Here is a 19,214-nt window from a genome sequence, read left to right on the forward strand (position 1 = left end):
GAAAACATATCTCTCATTTTTAAAAGTTTGGGTAGCAAAATATCGTAAGTAATCAAGAAGTTTCAATTGTACTACTTGCACTAATAATATTTGCATGCCAGGATTCAGAACCTGCCGAAAAAGCAACTGGCGCAAAACAGCAAAAGAAATGGCGTTTAAAATGTACACAATTTGTTCCTATAACTCATTCGAATTAAGCCCTGCATTACTTCACAAATAACTGAATAATGTGGCATAACGAGACGAGATGTGAAATTGTTTTTGGGGAACGTACGGTGAAGATATGAAAAAACAAATGCCAATCAAAGTCATGCTGTCGAGTGTGCGATCCCATTCGGTTATCAAAAACAAACATCAATGGAAAGCAATAGAGAAAACTATAAACTGTGCATCACATTGTGTCCCATCAGTAAACAGGTATTACTGTCACGTTTCTGCCACCTTTGCAGAGACAAGTGGGTATAAAGCGATCCCTCGAAACCCTAGTCTAGCTTTGCTAGCTCCAAATTTGTTACTGTACTGAATGGATTTGGAACCATAATAATCCACCATCAGCCGGGGGCACAACGCTGTCGTTTAATCGAGCCCCAAACGAAGGCCACACCGTCCGCCACCGGAGCATTAGTTATTCAGCGCACCGTCCTCTTCTTCTGCCAGTTCATATCTAGCGAAATAAATAATTTATTCCACTAAACCTGCGATACTGCTGCTGCTGTGGCCGGGCATATATTGAAATGCAGCCAGTCAGCCAGCCACACTGGACTGGAGCGATAAAAACGCTGACGCAAATCTGGTGACGACGACTTCTACAGTCTGTCTGTCGTGGGGATGCGACGCACGTCGCCGTGACCGGAACCACGATGTCGATGGCAAGAAGAGCGTTGGAGTTATTTTTTTTTTGTTTCACTGCACCTCGTGGATATGCGATAGGAATGACAATTTCCCCCGCGCCATGGTTGGCGTAACAGTCTCTTGCGGTTACTACAATTAATCGTGGTTTTTTATGAATCCAGTCACACAGCTCCCGGGGTCCACGGAGTACTTTACGCCGCCCGGGTCGGGGGGCCACAAAGCAGACAGAGCGGGTCCAGAACCTTCGAGAATCGTGTGGCACCTGTCCATGTACTCTGCTTTTGAAATTGACTTTCCTGTGCCCGGAATGGATCATTTAAATTGTTTGTTTTGTTTTGTGTTCGTGGTCAGTCTGGCAAGCTAAGCCATGCTCTATCTCGACATCTGCAGAATATATGCTCGAGCCTCGTGCTTCTCTTGGTGGGCCGGCCATCGCGTGGCACCTGAACACGAGGCTCGAAGCCTTCGCGAAACATGCGTGTGCACGTACGCTTTTCTGTATGGCCTCTCTTGCTTCAAATTCCGCTCCGTCACCGACAGCATGGCAACTTTCGTGGCTTACTATACACCACCCGATGCGATGCGTTGCTCCTCGTCATCATCATCATCATCATCATCATCATCGGTGCTGCCACTGTCGTTGAAATTGGCGCATTGCACGTGGTTCGCGCTGACAAAACGTGATTTTCCCAGCACCCACTGCTGCTGGGTCGCTCGCCCACCCCTCATTCCGGTCCTTTTCTCGGCCTTTGATCGTGACAGGTGACTTGTGACGACTGGACGCCATTTTTGCATACCAGTCTCTCGTCTCCCCTCGCTCCCCCAGTGCCCGTTGTCATCACTCCATCAGTGGGCTTCGCCTTCGTCCGAGAGTTAATTGTTGGAGTAACTCCCATTCCACCCCCTCCTTGCGGGAGTCCAAAGTCTAGGTGATGAGTGTTCACCTCAGAGTTCAAACCACCACCCTCGCTAGGGTAGGAAATAATGATCAACCCCATTGGCGCACCCATTACACATGCTGTGGATCGATCGTCCGGTGGTCAGTTAGCCCCTCCCGGGCCGGGGGTTCGAGGTTCACGGAACTTGCTGAACCGTCCCCTGACGGATGATGACGCGACATACGCGCGCGTGATGGAGCATGTGCCGGTACTACGCACCTTCTCCACCTTCCCACCCAGCGATTGGGTATTAACAACAATTTCCCACCCATTACGCCGGGCCCCATCATTGTCAGCTGATGATGGGGATGGTCAGGTGATGATGATGATGAATTCTCGATGCCCGGCCTCTGGAGTGGGTCAAACCGGTAGAACACCGGCGATTAGCCGGCCACTGCGGACGTTGGACCTTTTTTCTATGCTGTCGTCGGTGGCCGCCGTTCTGCTGGGTCGTTCTTTTATAAACTTGAATCTCCCGCGTGCCAAAACCCGGCCAACAACAGCAGAATGTACGGGAGTAACTTGCGCTTGGAAGGTGTTTGTCTCAAAACCCCGGTGGAGCGGGTATTTGTGTTAGGCCCAGGCATGTTGTTGTTAGACATGTGTGATGGTAGCCGCGATCACACCATCACCTGGACATGAACCGGTTCCCACTCTTAGCATGTTTGTGCCGAGAGGAGGGGGATTGCTTATTTGTTTTGCTTCGTTTTTTTTTTCTCGCTCCTCCTGCACCCACACCGTTCTCAGGTGCATGTGTAGTAACGGTAAGAACGACAGACTTGTCCTGATGTTCCGGAAGCAAAAAGGAAAAGGTTTTATTTTCAGGACAGACTTCAAAGTGGCAGACAGAGCACGAACACGGAACAGAGTCGGCGCCACTGTCTGTTTAATGCAAAAAAAAATAATGGTAAAGCGCCGTTGTGAGTTTGAATAATAAAATTTGAGTTGTTTAGTGTATGTGTGGTTCGCGCGAAAAGCGGTGTCCCATGTGTGGGTCGAACTGTGGTGGTAAAGCATTTTAGAATTTCATGAGCGTTACATAAACGGGTTGAGCTTTTGCACCGTTGTGGTTTGCAAGGCTATTATTACACTGTTTGTTTTACGTTTTGTCGATTGAACCGTTAACGTTGAGAGGCGTTTGTGGTAGTAATTAGTGTTAGTAGCAGGAGTAGTAGAAGAATCGTGGATTGTTTCGTTTTTAACATTATCGTTCAGAAGAAAAGCTAACGTAACGGTGAGAACATAAGATCTCTGGCAGAAGTAAATATATGCGATCCAAATGATCCTTGGAAGATCGAATCGACTACTATCTCATGCAGTCGAGAAGTAAGGTGAACGCAACAGGTATTTGCATGTATTAGAACAGGGGAAAATACTGGAGAAGGATGGAAAATTATGATCGAAATTTTCAATAAACCTAAACCACTTTCCTGTTGAGGTTTTTAATGGAAAAGATTTAGACCAACAGGCACTAGTAAGCATTTAAGGGCATCTATTTCGAGATTCTCAGCTTACTGTAGGAATAGGAGGAATTCCTCAGCAGCATCTTAACAACGAAATCAAATTCATCGTAAATTGCCTATAACTTCTCTTAATCCAGACTGTTGTAGAAAATGTATAACTAAAACTTATTTATAGTATTAAAACAATAAATTAAGACCCAGCTTTTGATAGATTGCGTAAAAATGGTAAAGAATACCCAGAAGTGTTGAAAAAGACCAGCTAAAAATGCAACATTTATCTAAAAACCATGATGAAACACGTTTGGCTTATAGGAAATAGGTTCCACTTCACTCACCAACGTCTTGTTCCTTTCACAAACTGTTGTCCCGACATATCGCTGATTTTATGCACCCAGATTCTTAATGAAGCGATCTTTATACAACGCGCATCCCAGATGCTTTTATGCATGCTTTGCACACGCCATTGTGCTCGCAACATTACGACTGCACCCATTAAAAACGATACCCATTAAGAGCAGCCCTTCCTTTCACCGGTTCCTGCTGACAGTTTTATTGAAATGCACTCTACCCCGCAGACACTGCGCTGCGAATGCGAATCTTGTTTTAATTCGATTTGAAGCCGCCGTTGCATTCGCTCGCGCTGCTCAATTCCCCTCGTATTCCGTGCCATTGAATTTCTCTTCGGAGTTTTGGGCTTTGTAATTATTGTTTAAGCTGACAGAGTGCAGCGGAGGGACCGGGAGTGGAGTGGAATGTAATCATTTACACCATTTTATGCACACAATCGCTTCTTACGCTGTGTGCGCTCTTCGTGGCTACAATCAAAAGCTTAGCAGCGTTCGTCTGCAGCGAAGAGCGCAGCCATCAGCAGCAGCAGCAGCAGCATTGAGTGCTGCTTACAACGAGGATGTAAATTGGTTGAATGTAAGAAAGACACAAACGGGCGCGCACAAAGTAAGGTGCGTGACTGCGCCGACTGGGAACGCTCGATAGGTGAAGGCCTGCGGGGTCATGTGCGTATAAAGGAAGCTTTATCTTTCTGAAATGCATTTTTATGCCCAAAGCTCCCCCCGGCACTCTCCGGACTGGGTGCGTGACATTACATTGTCTGCCGCTGCCTCTGGAGGAGTCTCGTCTGTGTTTGCATAATGTCTGCATCGTGTGCTACCCTCGCTTGAGGCACGGCAAACAATCGACCATTTACTCGAACAATTTTTGTTTGCATGACGGTGAACCTCGCATTTGTGTGCGTTCTTTACATGCGTCTTTTGTGTGGGTTGGGGTCGTTTTGCATACTGTAGTGTGGTATGTGGGTGGTGAAAAAGGCACACAGTATACTGATAACCAGAAGACGCCACGATGGCAATGGTACTGATAAGGAGAAGAGCGGGCAAGGCTTTCCTTTTCCCTTTTGCGGCTGATAGTAAACCGTGCACATGCACCCAGTCATAACGTCCAGCCGGTGACTGTTATCACTGCTAGTGTTGTAATGAAATTGAAATTGAAATATAAATAGTCCGTTATCGCGATTGGAGCAGATAAAAACACGGCCACGGGACCTGCCCCAGTTTCTGATGTGGTGTGATGGTCTGAAAGTGTATTATTGAATAACGTAAGAACATGAGACAAAAGTGAATGTCTTACTGGGTACTACTAGGAAAGAACCCAAACCGCAAAGCTCCCTGATCCCGGTCCGGATATCAAATGATGGCTCGTTCCCATCCTGGAAAGACACCAGGGCGAGCAAACGAGTTCAATTTCCGGCGGCGCAATTGAAATATCATTCTGCCGGAAACAACGAACAGCGAGCTGCTGGGTGCTGAGCTCTGGTTCCGATCCAAACATCCGCCTCCGCAGGCTCAAAAGTGACTTGAAAGATGCTGGAAGATACTCGGTTTCTCTCTCTCTCTGCGATTGCGAACTGTTCCTCAGTTCCGATAGGAAAATCCCGAACCGGAGGCGCGCGCTGGTGTGGGATACGGTTGAACTTTCATCCGCCGGATGCCAGCACGTGTGTTACCGAGATCAGCATCGTCGGTGGCGGCCGCGGCGGCGAGATGTTTGAACCGAGATCTAGGTCGTATCATCATGGGAAAGGCATTTTAATCGCGATTGCGTGCGGCACCGAGAGCATGATGGGAGTTTGTGTTTTTCGTGGAGATGCACACATGCACGCTCGCGTCTCAGGCCAGGGAATAGAACACAGGGATGGTTTGAGAGTCAGTGGGCTGGTATGTGGGTCACAGAAAACCGGGTGCATCGTGCGTCTTATTCCCACAAGCTGCATCATGAGAAGGATGCCACTCCACCGGAATAACAGTTTCGAAGCAAAGAACGGAACGTACCAACATGTGTAATTTGAATTCACCAGGCCACCCACTGGGGCACTGGGTGGCCTGTTCTCTCTGCTAATGTCTTTTCCAGCTCCGACCGAGATGCCCTGGATCTCGGATTAATTTGAAAATCTAATTTCATGCTGCAAAATGGACACATGTCGTCGGCAGGAGAACCCTCGTGTTTCGTGTCGAGAGGGAGTCTGTTTTTGATAGTTTGGAGTTCGAATAGGGTATTGTCCCTGAGCCGAGCCCAAGGGACAAAAGTGGCTCCGGATTTTTGTGACATTACCTCAGCCCCATGAAAGGAGGTCACTTTCAGGGGGAACATTACAACATACGGCCCTCCCTAGACTGACACTCGAAACATTAGCATAAATATGCCCTGTTTTTTTTGGCGGGAGGGCTGGAGCGTTTGTTATCACACCAGTAGCATAAAAAGCGATTGCGTTTGGCGTTCTTGATTACTTTCCCCTCTCGTTCATCGCTTCATCACACGCTCGTTAGTGTGTTTCGGATTCAGTGTTCCGCCCCAAAAAGGCCTCCAATTAGTAGCAACATCGAGTTGGAAAACAGATTCCGCCGGCAGGGTTGTGGCTCAGGGCCAAACCATCGCCATCACCATCGACGGCGTGGTGTCGTAATGTCTTCATCAATTTTCGGGTCATTGGTGCGACCTCCGAAAGCAAGGAGTGAATCGGAGAAAGGAGGGAGGGAAGGAAGGAAGGGCAGGGTTTGCGATAAGAGAACGCCGGATCGATAATGTGTGCGCCACGCCGCTGCTGACGATGTGACAATCGGATGTGCGAGTAAATGTCAGATTTAATTTGGCGACAACGAATGTCTGTCAGGGCGCTCGTTGTGCCGAGGGGACTTGGCCCCCCTTTCGAAAACACATGCTCCATGTCCTGCTGGTCGTTTTTTTTTTGTTTTTTTTTTTGAACTTTTTCTCCGTTTCATTTGAGAGAAACCTTCTTCTGCGCGGAAAGGTCGAACAGCACCGTGATCGCTGCGTAAAGACGAAGATCACGCCGCCCCGCTTGCCACGGCTTGTGGTGGTGGTTAGTTACGCTCCGATTGAATTGATGGCGGACGGAACTAGTTGGTGGCAGACACACCCCCTTGTTTTTGGGCAAAATTGGCGACACCACTCCGCAGTTCTGTGAGCGGTGGTTGCGAAGGTACGACGCGTCTCAAGGTCGATCAATTTTCCGCCTCACAGAAGCCACGATTTCCCAGTAACCTCGCTGTTGGAATTGATTGCCGGCTCCTGAAAGAGCGAGAGAGAGAGAGGCCGTCGGATATATTAAGATCATACAACCCCCTCTTTTCCCTCGAAAACTAATCTAACCTTGTGATGATTTGTTGGAGAGTGCTGGTGGTGGTGTTTGGGTTAAATTGTGGTCTCCATAAATCAAATGGAGTGTAAAATCGAATTCCGATCGTGAAATCGATGGCTACAAATCAAATACCACCATGGCCGTGGCCATGGAGATTGGTTCCGTAGTTTTCCCGACGCAAAACTCTCGCTTTGTACGCCACGGGAACACGGGAAACGGTAATGGATTCGATCCCGGATGCCCGAACGAGTGTACTTCGCGTGGATCGCAATTTAGCAAACGATTGCTCACGCAGATGGTTTACGTTCATATTGCGGCTTCAGCAATAAGCCAAAAGTGCGCCGATGGTACGCGTGCGCTCTTAAATCTACGAAAGCATTCCACGTGTTTACCGCGGATGTTTGTTTACAAACGTTCTGACCGCATTCGAATGTGTGCCGAGCGGCAGCGTAAATACCACACGATGTGGTACCACAGAAAAGAAATTCTGCAAAACATGTGAAGGCGAAGAGCGAAAGCAAAAAAAAAAGCAAGGTGAGGCCGGCCATACTTCATTAGCGGCTTTTTGGCTTAAATCGCATCAACGCCCATTAGCGTGTCAGCGGGATGGCGCCACGGACAGGAGACAGGCAGAGGACCTGTTGCGAGACGGTCTCTCGAGGTCCGGTTCTCCCTCTCTTGGTTTGGCCGTTCTGTTTGGTTTTCTTTTTGTAAAAAGTAAAAAAAAACGAAGGCAGTTGACCACTGACACCGATGACACGTAGTAGGGCTACGGTGTGCAATACTGCACGATGAACCACCGATCCGATGCGCAATATCTTGAACCTTACACCGGGGACGACGATGACAACCCATTGGCAACCCCGGGAGGATGGCAGCAAGGTGTGTCTCTGTGTGTGCAGTTGTGGCATTTCGATCGTAAGTCCCAAGTGCGGCGCCACCATTCTTGTGGTCCCATTTCTTGCTACCAAGCGCTATATGGTTAGCGATACATTGTATCGCGGGGTTGTAAACACGATTTAAGGTGAAAGGCTTGGGCGTAACTCTTCTCTTCCTTTTACAGTCGTGAGCACAAGATTCTCCTATTTATTCTTTTTAGTATTAGGTATTTTACATTGCTCATGGACTTTTGTTATCCAGTAGACATAATAATACCGCTTTATATGGTTATTATATGGTTATGCATTCCCCATTTCATGTTCCTCCAGTTGTATTTTATTGTTTCTTTTTTGAAACTTTTTCACCATCGATGATTCCCCTTTAAAGCCCTCCAAACCTGTTTGTGTGCAGCAGAATGGGCAATGAGTTAAGCGCCAATGTTTTTTTTCGGTGGGATTGCGCCGTGGCCAAGCAAAAAGTCCATGGATCTTCGATGGTTTAATACTGAAGGTTTGCTTCTTTCCATTGGTCTCAAAACGGGGTTTAACACCTTAAGCTGCTACTCAACAAGATCCTCCATAATTATGCGACATTCTTACACTGGCATTTGCACTTGCTTTTTGGTGCGTGCTTCTTTGTTTCTTGGAAGACTGTGCCATAGATGGGAATACTGGAAATGCTAATTCGAAAAAAAATGTGGCGACTTTATGGCGAATGCGATAATTTATTCCAGTTCAAGTTCTCCAGAATTTTGTGCTTACTGGTTTTCAGGGATCCACACTGTCAAATAAATGCTGCTGCCGGTTGTGTGGTCTTGATGATTTTGAAATAAATTTTTGTCGACAGACGAATGTATGGATCCCAAGTGCTCTAACCAGTAGCAAAGCGCATTACATTTTTTTCCGCTTGTTCTCTGCCTCTTTTACTAGCTTTTCCGCTTTTCCGATTTCCAGAACATTATCTGGTGGCTGCCAGTCTACAGACTGAAAAGACTAGCTTGTTCTCTAATATCTGAAAGGCCTGAACAAATCTTCTCAATCATCCACTCGCAACGGCATGCCGATAATGAGGATTGGACTTTGTGCGCGCTTTGTCGGAAGTCTAATGCAAGCAGCCCGGTCAATCGTCGAGAAACGCGAAACAACCGCACGCGGAATCGGATTCAATTTCCTTCCTTCCCGTTGACAGAGCTCCAGTGGCGTACGTGCATGAATAATGCGCCACATACCACCGTGCATGTGTGTTGTTCCAAGCTTCTAAGCTGCCGAAGGAAATGACCGTTTGCGTGCCTCGCGATCACTACTGTACCGATTGATCGGTTGGAACGTGTTGAGTATGCACACTGCGTGCAATCGAGCGCATCCGAGGCGCAGATGGTTGGCCGGCACCGGTTTGATGCCGAACGCCTTACCAACCGACCCTTATCAGGAAGTTGGAGAGAAGTCCGTTTGCCGCACCGTTGTTGTGAGTCACTACCGTAGGATCATCACAATGAATCGCTGCTTGGGGGGGAAGATCTTATTTCCTTTCTGTCCCGATCGCGTCGACGCGCTGACCTCTAGCGGTCATGCAGTGCGCTCGGCATGGTTGGAACTGGTTGTTTAGAATGTGGTGACATCACACAGCAGAACCGCTGAATTGTGTAGGAAGCTCGCATGATTTCACTGCCTTGCCTCAGGTTGCGCGAAAGATCAAACATCATTCAGACACTGGAATGGATTTTTAGCATCTTGTTCTTCCGGTTTCAAATTCGTTTTCGTGTCCATTCTTGATTTTATGCCGCAATTTGTGTCGAAACGTGTTCCGAATTGTAGAACAACATGAAAGGCAGCCATCCTCGAGCGAACATTCAGTAGCTGACAACGGATAGACGGATGTAGAACCGACTCTAAGCGATGTATCGCGTGTTGTTTGCTCTGGATGTCACCTTGCTCCACACAAGCCGCGGAGACAGACCACACAAGGTGTGCTCTACACCTTTGTACAACGAGCATTCAGGCGGCAGTGACAACAGCAGCAGCAGCAGCATTTACTTCCTCACGGAACCTTCTCAAGGACACAATAAGTCTAGCGCCTTGTGAGGTATCTAATTGGATAAACTCAAAGCGATTTCTTCTGTCACCACCACGCACGCCCCATCACGGGCCGCTCTAGGCGACGTTATGGGGCCTGGGCCGGCGCTAACCACCCCCTTGTCCTTGGACAGGGTCGCGAAGCGTCAAGCCCTTGCCATACGGTGGAGTGGGGGAGGATAAGGGAATTATCCAATTACACCCTAAAGCACTTCGTGCACGCGGATTTGTAGCTATCTAGTCTAGCGTGTGTGGGTCACGTTGACATACTCGAGGCCGCATGGCTCGAGGTGTCTGGAGAAATTAGTTTTCTTCCCCCCCCCCCCCCCCCCCTTTTGTCGTTGGAAGCGTTAGAGCGTTGCTGGTTCAATGCCGGTCGGCCAACTACCTTCCTCGCTCCCTTCAGTGACCATCGGTGACAAGGAGGAGGTGGTTTGCTTAGGGATTTGATCTGAACTGCAAAAACCTTCCAAGGTGATCTGTGACGTCAACAGCGATGACAAAGTGACAATAGCTTATCGGGAGTTAGCACATTGCTGTGGTCGTGCGATCAGTGATGACGTTGAACGTGCTGGTAGCATACCTTCCTTCCATCTATCGACCGCCGATAGCAATGATGGGTTCAAGCCTTTTTGCTGACACCGAGATGCATCGAGGCATTCGACACACTTACAGCCACATTGATGTGCATCGTTGTGTAGAGAGAGAGAGGGAGAGAGCAAAAACAGAACTCAAGGACCTCGAGCTCAACGACACTGAACGCGAACCATCAACCACCCTTACGCTAGCGGCTCGCGGATCTCGCACGTCGCACGTGCCTAAGCTGTAGAAAACCGTCGGTCGTCGTCTTGGCTGGCAAATATTTGACCCTATATTCCGGTTGATGGAAGACAATGGCTTCGATTTGCTTTCCACTCTACAAAACGCGCTGCACTAGCACGCGACACCGTGTGGTTGGTGGCATCGAATTGCAATCTATGCAAGGCAAATAGTAGTTGCTTCAAAAGCATTCAGCAATCACATCCAAACTGCTGCTGCTGCTGCTGGTGGTGGTGAGAGGTTGGTGGTAGCGTGGGAAGGACGCGAAACTGTGTGCGAATCGCTTCCGGGTTCCGGGGAGGAGGCACCAAGTGTGTCAACGGCGCTGATGATGGAACGGTTGGAGAGGTTGATGAAGGCGCATTGATGTCGCAGCGATAGTGGCGCTACCGGCAGGAGCTCGCGGAAATGTTCGCGGAATTGCGGAAACAGGCGCAAATAAGGCCAGAAAGGATCAATGCTGGCAAACAATGTGTTCCGTTCTGGTGCATCAGGCATTCCGAGAGGTGTAGCAACGCGCGAATGGGCGCGATTGCATTCGCGGAACACTTTCGGTTCATTAGTGCACCATGGGTACTCTCGGTATTCGACACATTATAGATGATTGATTGATTTGAGATTGAGTTCAAAATTTTCCTAGTTTGGAGGATCTTCTGGTGTGTTTGTTTGTTTAAAGATAGGAAATTGAGTAGTTTGACAGGAAATTCGAAAGTTCTATTTCTATACATTAGAAAAAGACCCCAATTGGCATTAGCTATTTGATTGTCCGATGCATTTGAAGAATTTTTCGCAACAAGGACAATTGATACGTGAATGAATCAATCGATCTTATTCATTTAAAGCATTTTTAAAAGGTCACATCAGTGCCTATAAATACCACATAGCTTGGTTTTTGTACTGCTGATCCTTTCAAGATCATTGTGTTAAATTTTTGGATCTATCGAAGGAAAACTGAAAAGTTATAGATTTTAGAAAATCCGCGTTTCATACAAGAAGCTGCGTCTGGGCGTCCGCGTTTCCATGCAGCTTGCTACTTTGAAGTACGTTTCCCAAAACCAACGTTTTCAAAGTCGGTGCCCATCGTACCATAAAAACTATTGGACCGATCGATTCGATATTTTTAATACATAATCTGTACACTCTTTGCCAGGTATCCCCGTCGAGATTTCTTGGAAATTGTTGATACTTTTTTTTTAAACAAATCTTTAAAATTCGTGATTTATGGCAAAATCGCAAAACAGCATCACTTTTTCAACTTCAAAAATCTCCCAAAAATCGAAAAATAGGAAATTCAACAAAAACTGGACGGGGCTACCTGAATAAACCTATAATCTTTCAATCGAGTATCGATTTGTATTTTTCTTATGACCCATCACGCAGCTACGATGGGCACCGGAAAAAGTATCTTTTCGAAGACACGACTGTCTAAATTTGCTGCCATTGATGGAGTTTGTAGTGAATCTTCCCCAAAATAAAACTAAATATTCTTCAAAAGTTTTAGTTTAATATGCCATTCACTTGGAAAAATTAAGTTGAATGGTTACTTCACAAAAAATCGTCAAAAATGATCCTGTTTTAACTACCGAAAAACTACCGAAGCCCCCCTTAAGTGATAATTTGAAGGCAAAACTTCTGATAGATCCTTAGCCAAAAAATAAGCGTTTTATGCAGCTGTTAAAGCTACAAATGAATGCAGCGACTGACGAACCAGAAGAGCAATGCTTCCCGTGTGTATCTGCGTAGTTGGTTAATTTGTCATGCTTCTAAAATAGTCTCTTCGGTCATTCGGAACCAAAGGGTGGGTTGGCCCTGTGGTCGTCATTTTTCAAACGCCTCAATCCATCGACTGGCGGACGTGTATAGCGTTTAATTAAACCGTATGGTAGAGATACAATCCCCCTGGGTCTCTCTCTCTCTCTCTCCCTCTCTAGCTTCTATCCGGTATCCGTTGCGACATCGGTCCGTTGCGACAACAACCCTTGCAGCTGCTGAGCGGCGCGGCGCGGCGCACCATATAGCGTGTTGTCACCAGCCAGCCAGCCAGCCAGCCAGCAGTGTGTGGCTAAGATAAATTACAAACTGACCTCGGCCGTGATATTGAACGTCGTTTCCTTTCCGCCGCGTCGCGGTTGAGGTTGAGGACATCCGCCGTTAGGGGAACTAAAAATAGTGCCTTCGCGTGCACTCACACCATCGGTTTTCGCGTCGACGAACCATCGGACCATCATCATCCATCCAGTGATCGCGCGCCTGGTCTGGTCGCGGCCGATAACACAGAAATCTAGTTAGTTTGATGAACGGTTTTCGGATCGTTGGCTCTGCGTTGGCTCTCTCTCTCTCTGTGTGACCAGGTGGTAAGAGAGGAACAAATGGATTGATCGGAAGAACGTAAATAGCTAAAGGACCGGAGCGTCCTACGTTACTCTCTACGCCACACAGCTGCGTTAGTGGTTGGAACAGAACGGAAACAGACGATGTTTGTTCGGCTGTGTAACCACTTCCGCGTTTCAAGTAATTGTCCCACAGCAACCACCCACTGCGTGAAGACATCCTTAGCCTGGGTTCTTTCTGTGGTGATGACGCGTTTGCCTGCGACACAATCGTTGCGCCAATCACTGGTTGTTACTAGGGAACACCCGGCACGCAGCAGCAGCAGCAGCAGCCGTCGCCTCGTTCGCATCCTTATCGCTTCAGGGAAGTGCAATTTATGGTCTGTTTACTGTCAGCCGGTGGTCCCCAGTTGTGTGTTGATCCCAACATCGCGGAGATGCTCGTTGGCGTCTGCTGATCAAATGCTAAGTGCTAAACTGTTTTACAAACAAACTCCCTTAGAGCCACAGAGAGAAGTGCTAGGTCGCAGCATCTTAGCGACTACGCGCGCGCGAGAGAGGGGACAAAAGTTTGCATCCGTTGGTGGAAAGGGAAATTGGTACCATTAAACAGGAAGATCCCGATAGAGTGGAGCTGAAGGGAGGAATGTACTCGGAGTCGGTTGGAAACGGACAAAGTTTGTTGGCTGGAAATGGGATGGCGGCAGCTTCCTCCTGCTCCCCCAAACGACTGATGAATAATATCGTTTAACACATTATACGGTGGCAGCGGTGGCCATGTTTAACTAGATTGCATGTTTAATGATGTTTTCTTGATGTGTTTTTTTCCACTCTCTCTTCTCCTTTCATTCACAGAGCGCTCGAGCAGTACAGGAGGAGGATAACGTTGGCTTGAACCGATTTGTGCATGCTTGTATTCATCATGGTAAGTTCAAGTGGGAAAAAGGGTTTACAGTTTATGTTTTAGTAAGAGAGAACCGCGTGGTATAGATAAACACAGTAATTATCCGGTTTTGTGTGTCTGTTAAGGCTGAACTCGGTTATTACAGACCAGAGGTTGGTAACAAGTTTCGAAAGAGTTTTTAGTGTTGGGTCAAACAAATAAAGTTCAAACCGTCTGCTATACTTTTTGATCAGGCATACAATGGATTGCAAAGATGTGAATCACGATCGTAAGAAGGAGCTTTTGAACATTTGAAGAAATAAGAAGATGAAAAAAGTGAGGAAATAAGAATAAAGAAGCTGCTGCTTACCTCTTATTTTACCATATTGTGCCATTCGATGCTTTTCTAATGATTTCGTGCTGAGATGGTAAATCCAGGACAATGGCAGGCAGAATAAAAACGAAGTGACAACCCGATAGTGATGCCACCAGGCCAGAATTCCCCAGACCAGAAACCCTGTGGCTTTTGTTTTTCTTCACAGATTGTCAATGCTCTTGAATGAACCAGGAGATAAGGCCGGCTTTGAAGGAGTATCACAAAAAGGACACAGATGATTACTTTTGTGATGAGCTGTATGGGGAAAATTCCACCAGCACAATTCCATCAACTTTCGTAATGGAAACTAGTTTTAACCCTCGGTTGGGCACCCGGCGTTTACCCCTTCGTTGGGCACCCGGGTACCCCACTTATGTGCATTGCATTGTTATGTTCTTGTATCATCATTTGTATCAGTTTTATGATAAAAATGGTATTCTAGAACTAATTTAAGACTCTTCGGAACGTATTTTTCTTTAAAAATCACAACAAAATCCAATAAAAACAATAAAAATAATGAACACAGTGCATTGATACCCCTTCGTACGGTCATTCTCTAACGCGTACGTCGTAAAGCAAGCAATAAGATCGTAGAGTGATCGAATTTTCCAGCAAGTATGTTATTGAAATTATTGATTTCTTCGAATAAATCAGTTTTGAATTGTATTAAGGCACTTTTGAGTCATAAACAATTGAATTAATTGGGCACAATTGAGCAACGAGATCAGACCAGTTGCTACATGGTGCGTTCAGAACGTAATGAGAATTGATTTTTCTGACAAAACGGTTTGAGATAACGTGTTTGTTTTTTACGATAAGGTAGAGGAAGGTTTTAGCTATCAATCGCACTTTATTTCGTTCGGCTATGACCAACTGAAAGAAAATGGGACGATTTTTCGTGAACCATGTTTTTAGTTGATGTAACACCGTAGAATGTCCCCTTTCTATGGACTATTGGTCTGGCGCGGATCATCCGGACCTTCTTCCTGGCGCGGATAATCCGGACCTACAGAAAAACATTCCGTTGGTGCCAGTAATTCATCAATTCCTCATACATTTCTGTTTGCGTGCTCTGTGGCAGGAAAAGGTCCGCGATGGGCTGTACCAGTGGTCCATAGAAAGAGGGCGTTCAACGATGTTACATCAACTAAAAACATGGTTCACGAAAAATCGTCCCATTTTCTTTCAGTTTGTCATAGCCGAATGAAATAAAGTGCGTTGAATAGCTAAATCCTATCTCTACGTTGGCGTGAAAAATTCAATACCTTATCTCAAAACGTTTCGTCAGGAAAAATCCAGTCTCATCACTTTCTGAACGCACCATGTATATTTGTCTCTGTGCCGCCGCCGCCTAAAACCGCCTTTTTGATGAAGATTAGTGTATAATTTACTCATATGTTCAGAAAATTACACTATAAGAACCATTTTTAATCAGTTTGAGAAATAATATATAATTTAAATGGCACATAAAAGGTTTCAAAATATGTTGATTATTTTTCTCCTATTGCTCGTTGAAAAGCTCAAACGTAATGAAATTTTCATCAAAATATTGTAATTTACCTGATTAACGATTGATAAACACGTCAACATGGTTAAATGTTGATAAAAAGTATTGTTTTGTGTTTATAAACATAGCCCATGTGCATAGCCAACGTATGGGGTACCCGGGTAGCCGGGTGCCACTGGGCGGGTGTTAATTTCATCGGGCCATAATTACCTTTAAATATGAGTTATCAAAACAATTTCAACGCCAATTCGGCTTGAAATGAGTTGTACTTTGGGGATCCGGAGTTTCGTAAAAAAATATTGACGGGAAGGCATTCATTTTTTCGTTGAAACTCGAAATGGGTACCCGGGTACCCGGGTGCCCAACCGAGGGTTAAAGAGACACAAAAACCTAACTGAATTCTAAGTATGAAAGGAAATTTGTTGAGTAAACAAAAGTGTTCTTAAAAAAAATAGGAATAGGAACTTTTTCTTCTGTAGCGCTGCTGAAATCCCAAAGATCGACCGATTGAGCGCCTTTTCTGACTTCTTTATTGTGCGAAATCGGTTTTGATAAAGTCGTTCCAGCTGTAATGGGACCTCCCTTACTTTTTCTGACCATCTAAAGGGCAAAGAAGACTTTGCGAACCATATTTTGCATTCCAAATACAATTTTATATGATGAAAGATGTCCGCGAATTCTTAATTTCAAAAGCATGACAGGTAGTTCTCCTGTTTGTTTTGTAAACCACGTTGTAAATTTTGATTTCAGCCTTTTTCGAAGCGCAAGTCGTACCACGTTCTTCCTCACGTTTTTTACAACCAACACTTTTATTCGTCTTCTCTTCTCGGTGTCAAGATCGCTTCTGCTCGTCTCTTCTCTGTCAATCTCCCTTATCTATCCTCGCTTCTCTTCCGAAGGACCTGTTTATCTCGCCCGATCGAGCCTCTGATCGTATACCACTTTTTCACGCAACACACGTGAATCTTTGCATTAAAATCTATACGATCACTAGCCAGTAGCACTGGACTCTATCGATTTGTGGTATTGAAATTCAAAAGACATCATTTGCAACGTATCCCGGTCCCGGTCCCATACGATCCCGGCTCCAGTCCCTGGTCGGAGCAATTCATCATCCGGCGTCTCTTTTTTTCCACCCCCTCTGGGTTGCAACCTTAGGAGTAGCGCATTGGCAAATGTCATTTCCGTCAATCACCCATCCATCCATCCATCCATCCAAACGAGTTCTGTGGCAGACGTGGAAATCCATAAATCAAAGCCCGGGGAAGGCCTTTAGCATTCCCATGATGAACGGGGTGTTCTAACGTACGAGTCGGCTGAGATGAGTCGTACTGGTATATCCTCTAAGTAGGCATATCGATCGCGGTCACATTGGCACAATTTATCCGTTCCGCTCGTCGCGAGAATTAATTACGCATCGCACCAGCACCAGCGGCCAAATGATATTCCTCCACCTCACGCTCATATATCCTTGTCTTTTTTCCCTCCCTTTTTTCAGGCTCGGCATTCGTCGGCAAGAGTGTCCGCAGCACTGTTCCGTCCGCATCGAAGCAGCATCGTACTCATCGATGATACCGTCGTGGCACAATCCGCCCTGCCGGTTCCGTGCGTAACCGTAACGTTCGGATCGTTACCGTTGACGGGACTAGTACTAGTAGCAGCGTCAGCAACCAGCAGCAACCCAGACCTCCGTCACGACGATGACTTCCACTGCGACGATTCCGCGCGGTGCTCCGCAAACCATGGTGCCCCCGTCGTTGGTACTACCTTCAACGCTCGTCGTTCCGCGGCGCTCTTCGGTGGTGAACGCCGGGGCACGCAGCAGCAACAGTGCTGAGGTGTCCCCAGTGCCAGTGGCAACTAGTGGTGGTGGCGGTGGTGCTAGTGACGGTCGGTGGAGCACGCGAAAGGCCATCGAACCACCTTCGAACCATCATACCGCCTCGCTGAAGACGCTTTCGTGTGATTTGAGTGAGCTTTTGGTGAGAAATCTGAGCCTCCGGCGGAGCGAAACCTCCGAGAGGCAACCGTGTCAGCAGCAGCAACAGCATCAGCAACCCTTGGTTGATAAGATAGAAGAACAGTGCTGTGTTAGTGGTGTGCCCCCTAGTAGTGGTGGTGGTGGTGGAACGAGTAACGCCAACCGTAACTCGTTGTGCGACACGTTCCCATCGGTCAACAAGTTCATTAAGCTGAAGCGCGTCTCGAGCGATGGTAGCAACCTGAGCCGGCTATCGGTAGTGTCGGCCACTGCCACGACGACTGCCGCGGGCGGCAACTATACGAAGATCGTCGAACAACCGTCGTCCGCGGGTGGTGCCCGGTTCAAGCGGGTCGAGATTAGTGTCCGCCAAGGGCGTACGACACCCGACAGTGAAGAAAGCAAACGCGGAACGCCGGTCAACCAAAGGAGAACCAGTAGTGGTGGTGGTGGTGGTGCGGGAGTGCAACCGTCGTCCAGTGAATCCGATGCGGAAGAAGAGGAGGAGGAGGAGATTTATTCCTTTAGTGGCGTTAGTAGTGCCGCGGGTGGCTCAACATCGAGCGTACGCAAAAGTGTGATAGTGAATCAGCTCGATCAGGTCGATGAAAATTGTCCACTGCTGGTGGCCAATGGAAGCAACAACGGTGCGACGGTGACGCTCCGCAAGAAGGACTCATCGTTGGTGTATACCACGCGCAAACCAATTGTTGCCACCGTTGCTGGTGAATCAGCAACGTCGCTAAGAAAGGAGCAAACGTGTACCGCAGTACCGAAAGTAGTGCTTCGACGAAGGCGACCGGATCGCCCCAGTGATAAGGAAGTGTTGGTGAGCAAGCGCCGTAGTTTACCGTGGCCACTCGGTGCCGCCGGTACGTTGTTGAGTAGAGCATCGTTAACGGAGGGTGCGATAGAAGAAGGAAGGGAAGTGACACCACAGCGATCTTCGTTGGTGCAAGAGACCGGTCGGTCAGAAAATCGGCATTCGCTCGGCAAATCGCTCCGTCACTCCTGGAACGCACCGGGATACGATATCCTTGAGGAGGATCCTGGCGGAGAAGATTTGCAAAAGGTAATTTTATTGCACACTTTTTGTTTTGTGATCTATCTTGCTTCGTTTTCGTTTTCGTGGCCTACCTGGGCTCTCGTTGATTAGTAGAGCCAAGGTCACAATGAATGAATTCCAAAACACAGTTTTACATTGATCTTGACCTTGATCTTGAACATTAAAGTATAGAAAGACGCCATCGACCACTCGGCCATCGCGGTTGGCGGATTATTTCAGTTCGCACATGATTCATTCATTGTCATGTGTCCAGTCTACCCACAGCAGGGTTGGCCTCTTCACAGGTATCGATCCCCGTGTCGATTCCGGGAATTGAGACTTGAGGGGAAAATGCTCGGCGCAGCAGTGACTGTTGGCGGCATGGTTCTGTTTTGG

The 19,214-nt window shown here is 47.1% G+C and overlaps 1 protein-coding gene across 3 annotated transcripts in view; it reads left to right on the forward strand.

Annotated features, from left to right (window-relative positions):
• Window positions 1–19,214, forward strand: part of LOC126575259 (mucin-19) — a 51,648-nt gene that overhangs the window by 14,283 nt on the left and 18,151 nt on the right. For all 3 annotated transcript variants that reach the window (XM_050235872.1, XM_050235870.1, XM_050235869.1), the window contains 2 exons: window positions 13,882–13,951; window positions 17,291–18,845. In XM_050235872.1, the coding sequence (XP_050091829.1) occupies window positions 17,493–18,845 (1,353 nt within the window). In that variant the 5' untranslated portion in view covers window positions 13,882–13,951; window positions 17,291–17,492. The remainder of the gene's footprint in view (window positions 1–13,881; window positions 13,952–17,290; window positions 18,846–19,214) is intronic.

Source organism: Anopheles aquasalis, chromosome 3, assembly GCF_943734665.1.
Source record: "Anopheles aquasalis chromosome 3, idAnoAquaMG_Q_19, whole genome shotgun sequence".
In the NCBI taxonomy this organism is placed as follows: domain Eukaryota; kingdom Metazoa; phylum Arthropoda; class Insecta; order Diptera; family Culicidae; genus Anopheles; species Anopheles aquasalis.